Source organism: Amblyomma americanum, chromosome 6 (assembly GCF_052857255.1).
Source record: "Amblyomma americanum isolate KBUSLIRL-KWMA chromosome 6, ASM5285725v1, whole genome shotgun sequence".
Lineage (NCBI taxonomy): Eukaryota > Metazoa > Arthropoda > Arachnida > Ixodida > Ixodidae > Amblyomma > Amblyomma americanum.
In genome coordinates, this window is record NC_135502.1 from 109,460,691 (window position 1) to 109,474,717 (window position 14,027).

The window sequence follows — 14,027 nt, forward strand, 5'->3', positions numbered from 1 at the left end:
ACCAAATAAGGAGTACCAATCAGGTGATCGCGTGACTACGATACCGCGAAGCCATCGCGGAGGCAAAAAAAAAATTGGGTTTGAGGAAATGAAGTGCGCAATAACTATCTCATTTCTCGGTCGGTGGACACCTAGCTGTACAGCACTGTGGGGGACGGGAGGAAATTAAGTGGCAGTGAAAGGAGAAAGAAAGAAAGAAATGCCGTGGTGAAGGGCGCCGGAATAATTTCCACCGTCTGGGGATCTTAAACGTACATTGACATCGCACAGCATACCGGCGCCTTTTGCGTTATCACTTTCCGCGTCTTAACAGAGTCCGAAACCTCGGGAGAGAGGGACACAGATTTATACACAAAGAAAGGCAGAGAGCTCGGATCGAGGCATATAGCAACATCAACATCGGCGCTCGAACAGCAATGAAAACCAGCATGAAAAGGCACATCAACCTAAATAAAAAGTGTCCAGAGAGTCAACAAAACAAGCCTTCGAAGTCATTTGCTCCTGGTGGTATTATTCGTAGCAGGTACCATGAAAGTCAATAGCATGCTCAGATGTCTTGCGAAGATATGGGTGCAGATTTCGCGGGCGCTAATTCATTTCCTGCTCTCATGCCAACGACGCGCACCCGCCTATACCTCGTGACGTCACGGAGCGAGCACTACGGACTTGAAAGTCTAGGGGGTGTTGGATATATAGCTAATTGGGAAAGCGGGAAACAAAGAGGGTCATAGACGAGAACAGAGAGGTATATGAATACATATGCAGCCACCCACGCCATCCATGCACATCCGCCGTGAGTCCAGGTCCGCGCTGCTAACAAATCGTAGCGACACCCGAACTGCCTGCGGAGCCCTACTCAAAGTTTTGAACATGTGCCTGATTTGACGACCTCCGACTAAGGCCTGTCTGTGTAAACACGTTTGTCGAGGGGTCAACGCTCGTCTGTCTCGCGCATACGTTGAGAAAGCCGAGACTAGGAGTGTTAAAGATTCCGCGACAATGACGGCCCCCGAGGTGTCTTCACGGCACAACCCTATGAGCCACCCACTGTGTCCGATTGGGAAGGACACGTCGGCCCGTCCCAAGAACGGTTGGGGAGCGCCCATTAACCGGTGATCCACCGGTGATGCAACGGGTGCATGCTTTTTCTGGCTTGGTGCTCGCCTTATCTGCGGTGAAATGCTTGGGAAAAGGGTGCATAACCCCAGCTCGAGTAAAACGACAAACCACGTGCCATGGCACTCCTTGACCAAAGCTGCCCCTGCGCCATAAAAATTCATCGTCATCCAGCGACGCACAATTTCCTTTGGTCGGCGAGAGGCGGCGAAGCTGCGGCGATGGTCGAATGGGCGTCGGGAAACGAAGCAGCTCTGTTTTCACCGGCGGTGGTGGTTCGAATCCCGCTCCGGGGTGAAATTTCTTTACTGCGTCGCCCTTTAGAGCAACGGACTATACTGACGTCCTTTTCGGAAAGACAGCTCGATAGCAACTTCTCGCTGTGAAACAAAGTGATCTGCATGCTGTCTACAGCGTCAGTCAGAATCGGCAGTACAGGTGGTCGGCGCCGCCGCCCAAGGCGCAGGTGGCCCGTGGCTTTTGAGACGCGACGCTTCATACAGAGTCGGCTGACGTGCTGAATGGCCCACACAGCAGGATTTCGGCGCGTTTCTGAGAAACTGGCTAGGCGAATTTCGATTGACTACACCAAGCAGGCCATTTCACGGGGATATGGCTCATCTCCAGTAACAGCACGAAAGGCACTCGTGCAGAGTTGCGAATACCACTCGCTCAAGTATTAAAAGTGTGCACACATAAACATAAAGTTACTGGGTGTCCGTTTCTTTTTTTGCCTTGAAAGAGGCCCACGGGCCTAGTAATCATGAAAATGAGCTCGAAACACAAGTGTGCAGCGTTAGTAATTAATTACACAGGATTTTGTACTGGCAGTTTCGGTCTCGGTCGGCGCCAGCACTAAAGAGCGCACCTTGACGTCACAGTCGACCGACCAACCTGGACTGGACTACCACAATACTGACTACGTCAGCGCCGCGGGCAAGCACTGGTTGTTCCTGTGAACAACCACTGCGTTCGACGACGTCAGGATAATTGGGGCAAATGCATCTTCGACGTCACTCGATGCGGATAACAATGCCGAGCGGCTCCTCGGACAACATTCAAAATCATAATAAATTACGTTCCATTCAACGCCTGCGATTGAAACTTGCTAAAAGGCATCTCCTTACGGTCATGAAACAAATAATATCGTTTGTTTGCGTTTTAAATTTCATGTGTGTGCCCCTTTAAGCACAACTGTCAGCGACAGTCATAGCCATGCACGCAGGAACCGGGGGTTGGAGGGGGGGGGGGGGGGGTTAAGGGACGCAGTTCTGTTATGTTCTTCCCTTCATTCCAGATGATGGCCTCATGTTGTGGCCTTGCATTGTTGCGCTTTTAGAAACTTCGACGCAGTATCGAGAAGAGACACAGCACGGGACAAAACTAGACACAGTGAAAGACACGAACAGCTCTCGTCCATGTCTCTCACAGTGGTCCAGTTTTAACCCATGCTGTGTCTCTTCGCTATGCCACACCAACTAACCCAAAGCGCCACTTTAGTAACGGGAAACAGCACAGAGCACGGATCCGCGTTCTGCTGTTCAACGTTGTTGTGTCAAAGTTTCAAAAGCCCACCAACGCAAGACCGTGATTATAACCCACTATCCCAATCTGAGCCACTGTCCAAGCTGTAGAGAGACCTATGCACGCCTGTGAAAAAAGCGTGGCTGCAAATTACGCCGGAACTTTGTATACCAGTGTGAGTCGGAGGCATGCGGTTAATCTCTTACAGAGCGATGAGGAAACGCTCGATCAAATTCGCTTCCTGCTCCGCAGGGGCTGCGTACACAACAAACCCCCAGAGTTCTCGCCGTGGCCCGAGGCTGAGAAGAGACAACAACAGGTGCACTGAATCACCGGCGAGAGCGACCAAGGTACACCGCAGATCCGATGAACCACTGCAGGTGACAGGTGGTGTCAGATTCATCTCAACACGCGTGCCGCGCTAAAAATATTGTCTATTTTCCACCTCTCCCCTCTTGTCAAGCCGGATAGGAGAGACATGAAAGAAGGAGTCCAATGAAAAGGTAAAAAAAAAACTGGTCAAATTTATACGAGTGGTGTCCGGAAAGTAAAATACAAAGGTGCGCGCACGGTTGTGGAGAATTTGTATTTCATAAAACCTTACCTCACAAGAGATCACATTACATTTCTTTATTTTCCCGCCTATTTGCCGCCATTAGACAAACACTTGTTTAGCCCGGGATACCACGTGGTCATAGAAGTCTCCCGCCTGCCGCGCGCAATACCACGTGACGACTCCTCGTGCCAACTCGTTGGTATCGGAGAACAATTTCCCATCGAGATGTTTCTTCACATGGAGAAAAAGATAGTGAAAACCACTGGGCGCCAGGTCCAGGCTTTACGGTGGACGCACTAAAACCTCCCTCTTGAACCTTAATTGCTAGAAGCGATGCGGAAGCGACCAAGCAGGCGCACGCCATTTGGCGGATGTCCGCTCCGCTTATTTTGAGTGAAGTACTGTAGCTCGCGGCTTCATCAGCCACACTCTTCGACACTTTGGGAACAAGTTCGAGCGATTCCCTTATCGCCACATGATTATTTCAATCAATTTCATCTTAGATTTTGCGAAGTGACGCCAGACGGCCCCCTGCTCCTTTTTGCGCCTTGAACATCTGTTCTACCTCCCGAAAATGCACGGCACCTCTTCGCCACGCTTTGTCGGTTCACAACATCACCATAAACAGCACAAAACTTTCTGTGAACCTTCAGTGGTGGTTCGTATCTGGCGCGCATGAAGCGTGAAGCACGAATGATCATTGCCGATATTTCTTAAGCCACTAGTTTTGTGACTTAAATGGGCTCTGAAACACCTGCCGAGGAAAGCACATCAACTCGCTCAATCATTGCGTTGTGTTGTCATGAACACCTGAGCCAAGTAATACACCTCTACACGCAGAGAACCCACAATTACGCGCGAAAGTTGGCGAGCCCTACCCGGCAACTTTTTAATGTTCGCACCCTCCTCCGTCGCTCGTATACTTGAAAGACGGCTATTGGATAGATTCTTTCAGACCTCAGGCAGTACCATGGCCGCGGCCAGTAAAAGAACTCTTGGCAGTTGGAAACATAATGCAGCGAAAATTCTGTCACTTCCTTTCGAGTGTCTCAATAAAAGCTTTTAAAAACTGAATATCTTAAAGGGGCTCTGAAGGGGGCTCTAATAAAGTTGCGGCATGCCTGGGATATTGAAGGACGCCGCTTCGCGAATAGTGTCCAGCAAGGATTTTTTAAATGCGCTGTGTAGAAGCTGAGTTATCTGTCGTTAAAATTTGAATTTCAGCGTCTTCGCGCCTTTCCTTCTCCTCTCGTCACTTTTTGCACGCTGGAAGGTAGGCGCTCCTTCACCGACCCCCCTCTGGGAGCGGAGCTTCCCGACCCGCCGGAGATAAGCGGCTTATTGGCCGCGGCCACGGTAGCTGCCTGACGTCTGAAAGAATCTAACCAATGGCCACCTCTCACCATGTCTACGCAGATGCGGGGGACGCAGGAGGGTGCGAGCATGAAAAAGTCGCCGTTAATGGCTCGCCAACTTTGACGCGTGTTTGTGGGTCGTCTGCTGCGTGTAGAAGAGTATTATTTGGCTCTGGTTTTCATGGCAACACAGTGCAGTGGTTAAGTGAGTTAATGTGCTCTCCTCGGAAGGCGTTTCAGAGCCCCTTATACTTCGCAACATTATACTTCGCAAAAAAAAAACCTTCTTCAAGCGACTGCCAACAATGCTGCAGGAGTTTCATGTCGGTATCATGTAGAAGTGAACTATATTTTACAACAGACTCGCGCTATAGCCGAGACGCCGTGTGTACTTCACTTGTCCATCTGCTCAGCCCATGAGTCTTCAGCCAGCCGGTGCCTGAGTGAAGTCGCAAGCAAGCGTGGCGGAGACCTTTACGCTCAGGGCTGACTGGCGCATTCATTCCGCCTAATCTGAAAGTGAAATAGTCGCGCTCCTCGCTCACGAGGCACTAGTCGCCAAGATGTCTCGGTGTATCCTGCCTTGAGATATGCGCGTATATTTTAGACCGTTTAAGTCGCACAAAGTAAGCTTGGAGCAACCCTTCTTGCGCATCGTAACCTGCGCGCCATTTCCTTACATTTAGGCGGTTAACACTCCCAGCGCATAAAGCGCCTACGAACTTCTTAACGTTTCACCCCGTTAGTGGCTTTGAGCGCAGTGGTGGCTTAATAGTTCCAGCATCCGCCTCGCATGCGGGAAGTGCGGGGTTCGATTCCCTAGTGACGACGCGGGGCACCCGCAGGCTTTCCGATGGATGTCTTCCCCCAGCCTGGTGAACGGGTGTCTCTGAGTGAAGCCCGATTTCCTGTTCCCCATTCAAATGGGATTGTCTTCACATTTTCTGCTTTAGGCAGTCCCAGGCCTCGATTCTGCTATATTTTATTGGCTTAAGGCCGCAATAACATGGTTGGCTCTTATAAAAATTGTCTGTAGACTTTCGATAGGCTTCTTAGAGGCTCCACTTCCTTCCTGTACAGTGTACAGGAGACGATTAAGTCTATGCAATAAATCTATAGATTATCAATAGGCTGTATATAGGTTTCGTGTTGTCTATAGCTTAGTCTCTAAGATTTGTCAATAGTAAGTTTATAGACTTTATTGACAAAAGTCAGTGGAGTTGTGTTATAGATTTTTTTTTTTTTTTTGTAAGGAGGCACAGGCTGCTCTCGCTCAATTTTTATTGTTACATTTTCTACTCTTCTTGGAGGGCTCTAAACACGAGGTGAAATGCTTGCAAAAATGGGTCTTTTACCTCACCTTGAGGAGACCGAAACACATTACTCATGGCGCTGCTTTGGCGCCACTTAAAGCAAATAATTGTCATCCTTAGTTGAGCCGAACATATATTAGTGTGGGCAGAGAAAAAAGAAAGAAAAATAATGTTGCCCAGCCCACATCGCCTAAGAGTTGAGCCGAACAGTGGGGCCCCTCGTGAATACTTCTCGTTTGCTCAAGACAGGGATAATTGAACACCTCATGCCAATGATTGATATATTGTGACGCCAATCACGACGTGACGAAATCGTCTACCGTGACTGTCTGGCATTGAGTGGTCACATGTGAAGACGTCCATGAGGCCGTAATTTTTACTCTTTCATAGTTTATGACGGTGTTTGAGCATTGATCTCTCTATCATTCATATATCAGGCTAAGACAGAGCGCTCCTGACCGCAAAGCTTTTAATTTATCACGGTGATGGTGTCGTTACCCCTCTGGTATAATTTTAAGAGGCGCAGACAACTGACTTGATCGATCGTACAAGCTGCCTGAAAGGCGGTCCATGGATTTGTAGCCCTATAAGACCTTTTCAAAAGGGTTATGTATACCGATTGTGAGCACCTGTCCCCCTCCTTCTGCAGGGCTCACCCCGAGGAATCTGGTATGCTCCTGTTTCAGAACGTATGCTCAATACTAGTCTGTCTATCAAGACATTGCTTGGAATTCACGCGTCAGAGCATCGTAGTAATGTAATTACTGTATTTTTCAGCAATGCGCCCACGCCGGACGTTCGGCCTTACTAACTGCACCTGTGCCATACATATGCCTGCTAAACAACCCTGCTGGGAATTCTACAAAAAGCGCTTCTTGTGCGTCGCCATATTGCTCACTTGACAGACGTGTGCACCTTGCAAGCAAGCGGGGTGTAAGTGCTAGCGCCAAGTGCACACGGCAGACCAGGGAGTAATATGGCGACGCCCAGGTTTAAAAGGTTCGTAGCGCGGTGGCTGAGTGGTTATGGCGCTCGGCTGCTGGCCCGAAAGACGCGGGTTCGATCCCGGCCGCGGCGGTGGAATTTCGATGGAGGCGAAATTCTAGACGCCCGTGTACTGTGCGATGTCAGTGCACGTTAAAGAACCCCAGGTGGTCGAAATTTCCGGAGCCCTTCACTACGGCGTCTCATAGCCTGAGTCGCTTTGGGACGTTAAAACCCCATAAAACATAAACATAAAACATAAAAGATTCGTAGTTCGAACCCCAAGCCCTGCGCGCCGATCAGCGCAGAGAGGGTGCCGCGCGACTCTCCGTACTATGTTCAAGCTGCCCGAGAGGCGTCACGGCGGCAGACCGCAGCGGCACGACGCCGACCAGGAAGACAGGCGCATGAAATGAAGGAAACAAAAAGTGTCTCGCATCGGCGGCTCGAGGGGTGGCGTTGCTGGCCTAGGGCAGGCAGACAGCTCCGAGGGGAGGTCGAGGAGGAGGCGGCGGCTTCCGTTTCTGCTTTTCTTTCGCCGGGAACATGCATTGAGGCCGTTCGCGTGGTTGCGGCAAGCAACGCTACCAAGTTTCTGCAGCGTCAGCACTGGACCGCGGCAGCGGACACCGGACAACGGCGGCAGCGTCTGTGCCGCGCATTGTGCTGGCCAGAGTGCCCCCCCCCCCCCCCCCCACCCCCAGCAAAAATTTTCCGTGGTAGAACCACACTTGATCACTATTTTAGACTAATAAAGTTTTAAAAAATTCCTAGAGTGGAAGGGACCCTCCCATTTCCAACTGGCACGTCAAAAGGGTACCCATATATGCGCCATCGACGGCACTATACACCTATGCAGCACACACGTGCACGCTGTACGAATGTTATGAATCCTCAAATATAAAGGCAAAGCGAAAAATCCCTAACTCCAAGCTACAAGTGTGACACTGAGCACGAAATGGTAAGACGTATGTGCCCCGAAGCAAGGCATGTTTTTCATCTGTACAAGTCTTGCTTCCGGGGCACTTAGCACCGCTTCCGTGGTGACCTCGCGTGTTAGAGTTAAGTGCATACGGAGGATAAATTTTCCCGTAACGATACTTCCTCCGCCCTCCAACGGACGTCCGTAAAAACTGAACTGGCTGTGGCTCACTATCATCACGGTCGCCGTCGTCTCTCCTCCTCCGACGACCATTCCATCCCTCTTTTTCTAGCCCCTATGCGGCCTTGAGCCACCCTCCTTCAACGAAGAGAGTAGTTCATCAATGCAAAGAGAGCCGCGTGCCAGCAGCCGACTCTATGCCCCGCGGACAAACCCCCGGAGCACTTGCGTCTCTCCAACCTGGAGCAGTGGGAGACTGCCTTGTCCAGCTCGGACCCGGAGGTATGCAACTCCGTGCGACGGGCACGGCCGAGAAGGTCGCCGAAAGGCTGAGCTGTGTAGCCACCTGATGGCCAATCTGGAAGAGAGCCCACTATATGAGAGAGAGAGAGAGAAACTTTATTTGGTCCATTAAGGGTTTAGCGTTCGGTCTTCGTCTGCATCGCTGCAGGCTCTTGACCTTCAAAGCAGGGTTGGGCCCCTAGTCCAGGGCTCCACTGAGTCGCGCTGCTTCGCTTGCGTGCTGCACCATTGCCCGTTGGGCGGCGAGCTCGCAGCTGGTGAGCCGGCTCTCCCACTGCTCGGCACTCGGGGTTTTGTGTTGGTGGAACGTGTAGTTTCGCTTACACTAAATTTTATTAAACTGTAAACACCTCTTTTCTTAAAAACAAATATCCCAGTTTTTTTTGTTTGCATATCTTAAATGAAGGGACTGTCAGTGATGAACTTTAACCCTAACATCCCGCGGTTTCCTTCCTCACACAAACAAATATCGCAGTTGTTTTTTTTTTTGCATATCTTAAATAAAGGGACTGTCAGTGATGAACTTTAATCCGAACATCCCGTGGTTTCTTTCCTCACACAGACAAATATCCCAGTTTTTTTTTTTTTGCATATCTTAAATGAAGGGACTGTCAGTGATGAACTTTAACCCGAACATCCCGTGGTTTCCTTCCTCACACAAACAAATATCCCGGTTTTTTTTTGCATATCTTAAATGAAGGGACTGTCAGTGATGAACTTTAATCCGAACATCCCGTGGTTTCCTTTCTCACATAAACAAATATCCCAGTTTTTTTTTTGCATATCTTAAATAAAGGGAATGTCAGTGATGAACTTTAATCCGAACATCCCGTGGTTTTCTTCCTCACACAAACAAATATCCCAGTTTCTTTTTTTTTGCATATCTTAAATGAAGGGACTGTCAGTGATGAACTTTAATCCGAACATCCCGTGGTTTCTTTCCTCACACAGACAAATATCCCAGTTTTTTTTTTTGCATATCTTAAATGAAGGGACTGTCAGTGATGAACTTTAATCCGAACATCCCGTGGTTTCTTTCCTCACACAGACAAATATCCCAGTTTTTTTTTTGCATATCTTAAATAAAGGGACTGTCAGTGATGAACTTTAATCCGAACATCCCGTGGTTTCTTTCCTCACACAGACAAATATCCCAGTTTTTTTTGCATATCTTAAATGAAGGGACTGTCAGTGATGAACTTTAACCCGAACATCCCGTGGTTTCCTTCCTCACACAAACAAATATCCCGGTTTTTTTTTGCATATCTTAAATGAAGGGACTGTCAGTGATGAACTTTAATCCGAACATCCCGTGGTTTCCTTTCTCACACAAACAAATATCCCATTTTTTTTTTGCATATCTTAAATAAAGGGACTGTCAGTGATGAACTTTAATCCGAACATCCCGTGGTTTTCTTCCTCACACAAAAAAATATCCCAGTTTCTTTTTTTTTGCATATCTTAAATGAAGGGACTGTCAGTGATGAACTTTAATCCGAACATCCCGTGGTTTTCTTCCTCACACAAAAAAATATCCCAGTTTTTTTTTTTGCATATCTTAAATGAAGGGACTGTCAGTGATGAACTTTAACCCGAACATCCCGTGGTTTCCTTCCTCACACAAACAAATATCCCGGTTTTTTTTTTGCATATCTTAAATAAAGGGACTGTCAGTGATGAACTTTAATCCGAACATCCCGTGGTTTTCTTCCTCACACAAAAAAATATCCCAGTTTTTTTTTTTTTGCATATCTTAAATGAAGGGACTGTCAGTGATGAACTTTAACCCGAACATCCCGTGGTTTCCTTCCTCACACAAACAAATATCCCGGTTTTTTTTTGCATATCTTAAATGAAGGGACTGTCAGTGATGAACTTTAATCCGAACATCCCGTGGTTTCCTTTCTCACATAAACAAATATCCCAGTTTTTTTTTTGCATATCTTAAATAAAGGGACTGTCAGTGATGAACTTTAATCCGAACATCCCGTGGTTTTCTTCCTCACACAAACAAATATCCCAGTTTCTTTTTTTTTGCATATCTTAAATGAAGGGACTGTCAGTGAACTTTAATCCGAACATCCCGTGGTTTCTTTCCTCACACAGACAAATATCCCAGTTTTTTTTTTTGCATATCTTAAATGAAGGGACTGTCAGTGATGAACTTTAATCCGAACATCCCGTGGTTTTCTTCCTCACACAAAAAAATATCCCAGTTTTTTTTTTTTGCATATCTTAAATGAAGGGACTGTCAGTGATGAACTTTAACCCGAACATCCCGTGGTTTCCTTCCTCACACAAACAAATATCCCATTTTTTTTTGCATATCTTAAATAAAGGGACTGTCAGTGATGAACTTTAATCCGAACATCCCGTGGTTTTCTTCCTCACACAAAAAAATATCCCAGTTTTTTTTTTTTTGCATATCTTAAATGAAGGGACTGTCAGTGATGAACTTTAACCCGAACATCCCGTGGTTTCCTTCCTCACACAAACAAATATCCCGGTTTTTTTTTGCATATCTTAAATGAAGGGACTGTCAGTGATGAACTTTAATCCGAACATCCCGTGGTTTCCTTTCTCACATAAACAAATATCCCAGTTTTTTTTTGCATATCTTAAATAAAGGGAATGTCAGTGATGAACTTTAATCCGAACATCCCGTGGTTTTCTTCCTCACACAAACAAATATCCCAGTTTCTTTTTTTTTTGCATATCTTAAATGAAGGGACTGTCAGTGATGAACTTTAATCCGAACATCCCGTGGTTTCTTTCCTCACACAGACAAATATCCCAGTTTTTTTTTTTGCATATCTTAAATGAAGGGACTGTCAGTGATGAACTTTAATCCGAACATCCCGTGGTTTCCTTCCTCACACAAACAAATATCCCAGTTTTTTTTTCTTTGCATATCTTAAATGAAGGGACTGTCAGTGATGAACTTTAATCCGAACATCCCGTGGTTTCCTTCCTCACACTTCCGAGGAACGTGCACAGTTGTTATGCTACTACTAGAACTAGGTTTAGCAAACACCCTCGCCGTGAAAAGCAGCCGTGCCAGGCTCAGGATCTTGACCCTGTAATGCCCCACGCAGTGCACCTGTGATACAGAGTAGAAAAAAGGTAAACAATTTTTCATATCCTCGAAAAACTACATAAATTGCTAACATATAATAGAAGAAGCGGCATCTTCCAATACATTTATGAAAACACCGCCGCGGTGGCATAGCGGTCTTGAGAATCCGCCTCGCACGCGGTGGGTGGGAGGCTCGATCCCCAGTGCTGCCAGATACCCACCAGCGATACAGTGGGTATTATCAAAGGGTATTTATCAAAGCAGGGTCATCAAAGAGTGGGCTAGGAGACAGCGAAAGCGGCAGCATGCTGATCCGCTTCTTATTCTTCACGCAGGTACGTTTTCTTGAAAACGCACGTTGCGTCCGCTCTGATGACAGATTTTTGATGCTGTTTCCTCGCCCACGCAATCGCGGTTTTCGTTATGTGTCTGTATCGTTGTATTCACAGCTTGTTCACTGCATTGCTAGTGTTCTCTTAAGCGGAGATGTGTAAACTAATCCTGGACCCTCTCACAGCAATCCCAGTTCAAAACCAGGCACACGTTCTACATCTTCTTCCGTTAATGTTCAAGTAGCAAGCATTGATGACGCTTGCTCCACTTCCAATCAGCCAGCTATTAATGAAATGCTTGCCGAATTGCTTGCGGGCCAGAGAAAAATGGCCGAAGATATTGCAGATATAAAACGTTTCCAGCAGAGAGTGAACTCTCGTTTTGAGGCACTTGAATCACGAGTCTCTGCTCTTGAGTCAAGCTCGCCGACCTCGAACGGCGACGCAAGCGACGGGGCCGTGCAACGCCAGTTGAATTCGTTCTGAGGTTGTTAGCAAGCTTGCTTCAAGGAATGATGAGCTGGAAAACCGTTCTCGCAGAAACAATCTTATATTTCACGGTCTTGCTGAAGAAGATGAAGAAACTAACAAAGCTCTGTTCATTGCGGTGACTATGGTATTCATCGACAACCTTCAGTTGGATTGTCCTAAAATAGAAAGGTATCATCGGCTAGGTAGAAAGCAGGAAGGGCGCCCTCGTCCTGTCATCGTTAAGCTACTTGACTTTCGGGAAAAAACTCAAGCGTTAAAAAATGCTCATAGGCTCAAAAATTCAGGCATTAGCTTATCCGAGGATTTCTCTGCTCACGTTCGATTGATCCGGAAAAAAATATGGGATGCAACGCAATCTTATCGTGACAGTGGCTCGAAGGTTCATTTGCGTTATGACCACGTGTTTATTGATAGCGTGCGGTTCAACTGGGATGATGTTGAGAAAAGTTTGGTCAAAGATTCGAAATCAACGCCCCCGCACACTGCAGCTGCTAATGCTACTGCTGCCAAGCCACCCGCAGATTCTGACTGACGGGACACTGCCGCCAACCTTCGTGTTCTGATCATCAATGCCAGAAGTTTAGTAAACAAGCTTCCAAATTTTATCTCTTTAATCCTAACTCATTCGCCTGATGTCATCGCGGTCACCGAAACGTGGCTACATGATGGTATAATTGACTATGAAATAACTCCTCCAGGTTTCGTTGTAATTAGGGCGGACAGGCAGCATGGGAAAGGAGGCGGTGTCGCTCTCTTCATTAAGTCTAGTCTGAAATTTGTTGAAATTTCGGTCCCTGTCGAAATAGAGTCAACTTGGTGCAAACTCTACGTAGGTAACAAATCATTTGTTATCGGTGCGGTGTATCGACCACCAGGCACTTCCGTAGACCACGTGCATTCTTTAAGTAACTTCTTGCATTCTCATCATATCAACAATCCAAATATAATTATCCTAGGAGACTTCAATCTTCCCGGAATTCAATGGCATACATTATCCATTACTGGTCAAGACATTGCAATCAGTAATGAACTTGTCAATTTTTCTTTGTCATTTGGATTAAAACAGATAGTCGATAAGTCCACGAGGTCTTCGGCAATACTGGATCTGGTGTTTTTAAGCTCTTCTCTTTTCGCGACGAATTTTACATGCGAAGTCGTCGAGGGGATATCCGATCATAACGCTGTTCTTGTTTCGATCCCATGTTCTATTCCTTCCTCAAAACGAACTTATTCAACATTTCCGGATTTCAGTAGAGCAGACGACGTGCCTATCCTGGATTTATTAAGTGACGCATTTGAACACTTTCAGCACCTCAGCATATCATGTGACGTGAATTCTTTAGTAACATTTTTCGAGAACATTGTGAAGGTCTGTATTCAGCGTTTTGTTCCATTAAAAACTAAAAAGCAAAACCACAGTATGCCCTGGATAACAAGAGACATACTGCATCTTTCTCGCCGAGTTGCCAGACTACGCGTTTCCAAGCGCAATGGTAACCCTGAACTTTTGCAACAGTTCAGCGACGCTAAAGAAGAACTCCGTGCCAAAGTTCACTTGGGAAAAGATTTTTACTACAGAAATTCCTTGCCGCAATTAATGAAACACAATCCCCGCAAATTTTGGGCATTCATATTGCCACAGAGCACTAGTCCCAATACCTTCATTATTGATAAGCCAGTCTGTGACTCATTAGCTATAGCTACTAGTTTCAACACATATTTTCAGTCGGTATTTACAACAGATAACCTTGAAATGATTACTTTTCCTAGCAACTCTCAATGTTCTGTCGATGATATTTCAATAAGCGTCGAAGGTGTTCTGAACCTCATTTTGAACATAAATGTGAAAAAAAGTAGTGGTCCTGATGATATCC

At 46.7% G+C, this 14,027-nt stretch overlaps 1 protein-coding gene across 1 annotated transcript; it reads left to right on the forward strand.

Moving 5' to 3' along the window:
• Positions 1–999: 999 nt before the first annotated feature.
• On the forward strand, positions 1,000–12,685 carry LOC144095446 (uncharacterized). The gene is made up of 4 exons (XM_077629183.1): positions 1,000–1,090; positions 6,514–6,533; positions 11,941–12,117; positions 12,149–12,685. Exons 1-4 carry the CDS (start codon positions 1,000–1,002, stop codon positions 12,683–12,685), a joined length of 825 nt encoding a protein of 274 aa, XP_077485309.1.
• Positions 12,686–14,027: the final 1,342 nt, after the last annotated feature.

Coding starts and splice junctions, on each gene's coding strand:
- LOC144095446 (XM_077629183.1), top strand. CDS start 1,000: ATGACGGCCCCCGAGGTGTCTTCACGGCACAACCCTATGAGCCACCCA. Junction 1,091..6,513: donor GTCGGCCCGTCCCAAGAACG/GTTGGGGAGCGC, acceptor CTCCTTCTGCAG/GGCTCACCCCGAGGAATCTG. Junction 12,118..12,148: donor ACGGCGACGCAAGCGACGGG/GCCGTGCAACGC, acceptor ATTCGTTCTGAG/GTTGTTAGCAAGCTTGCTTC.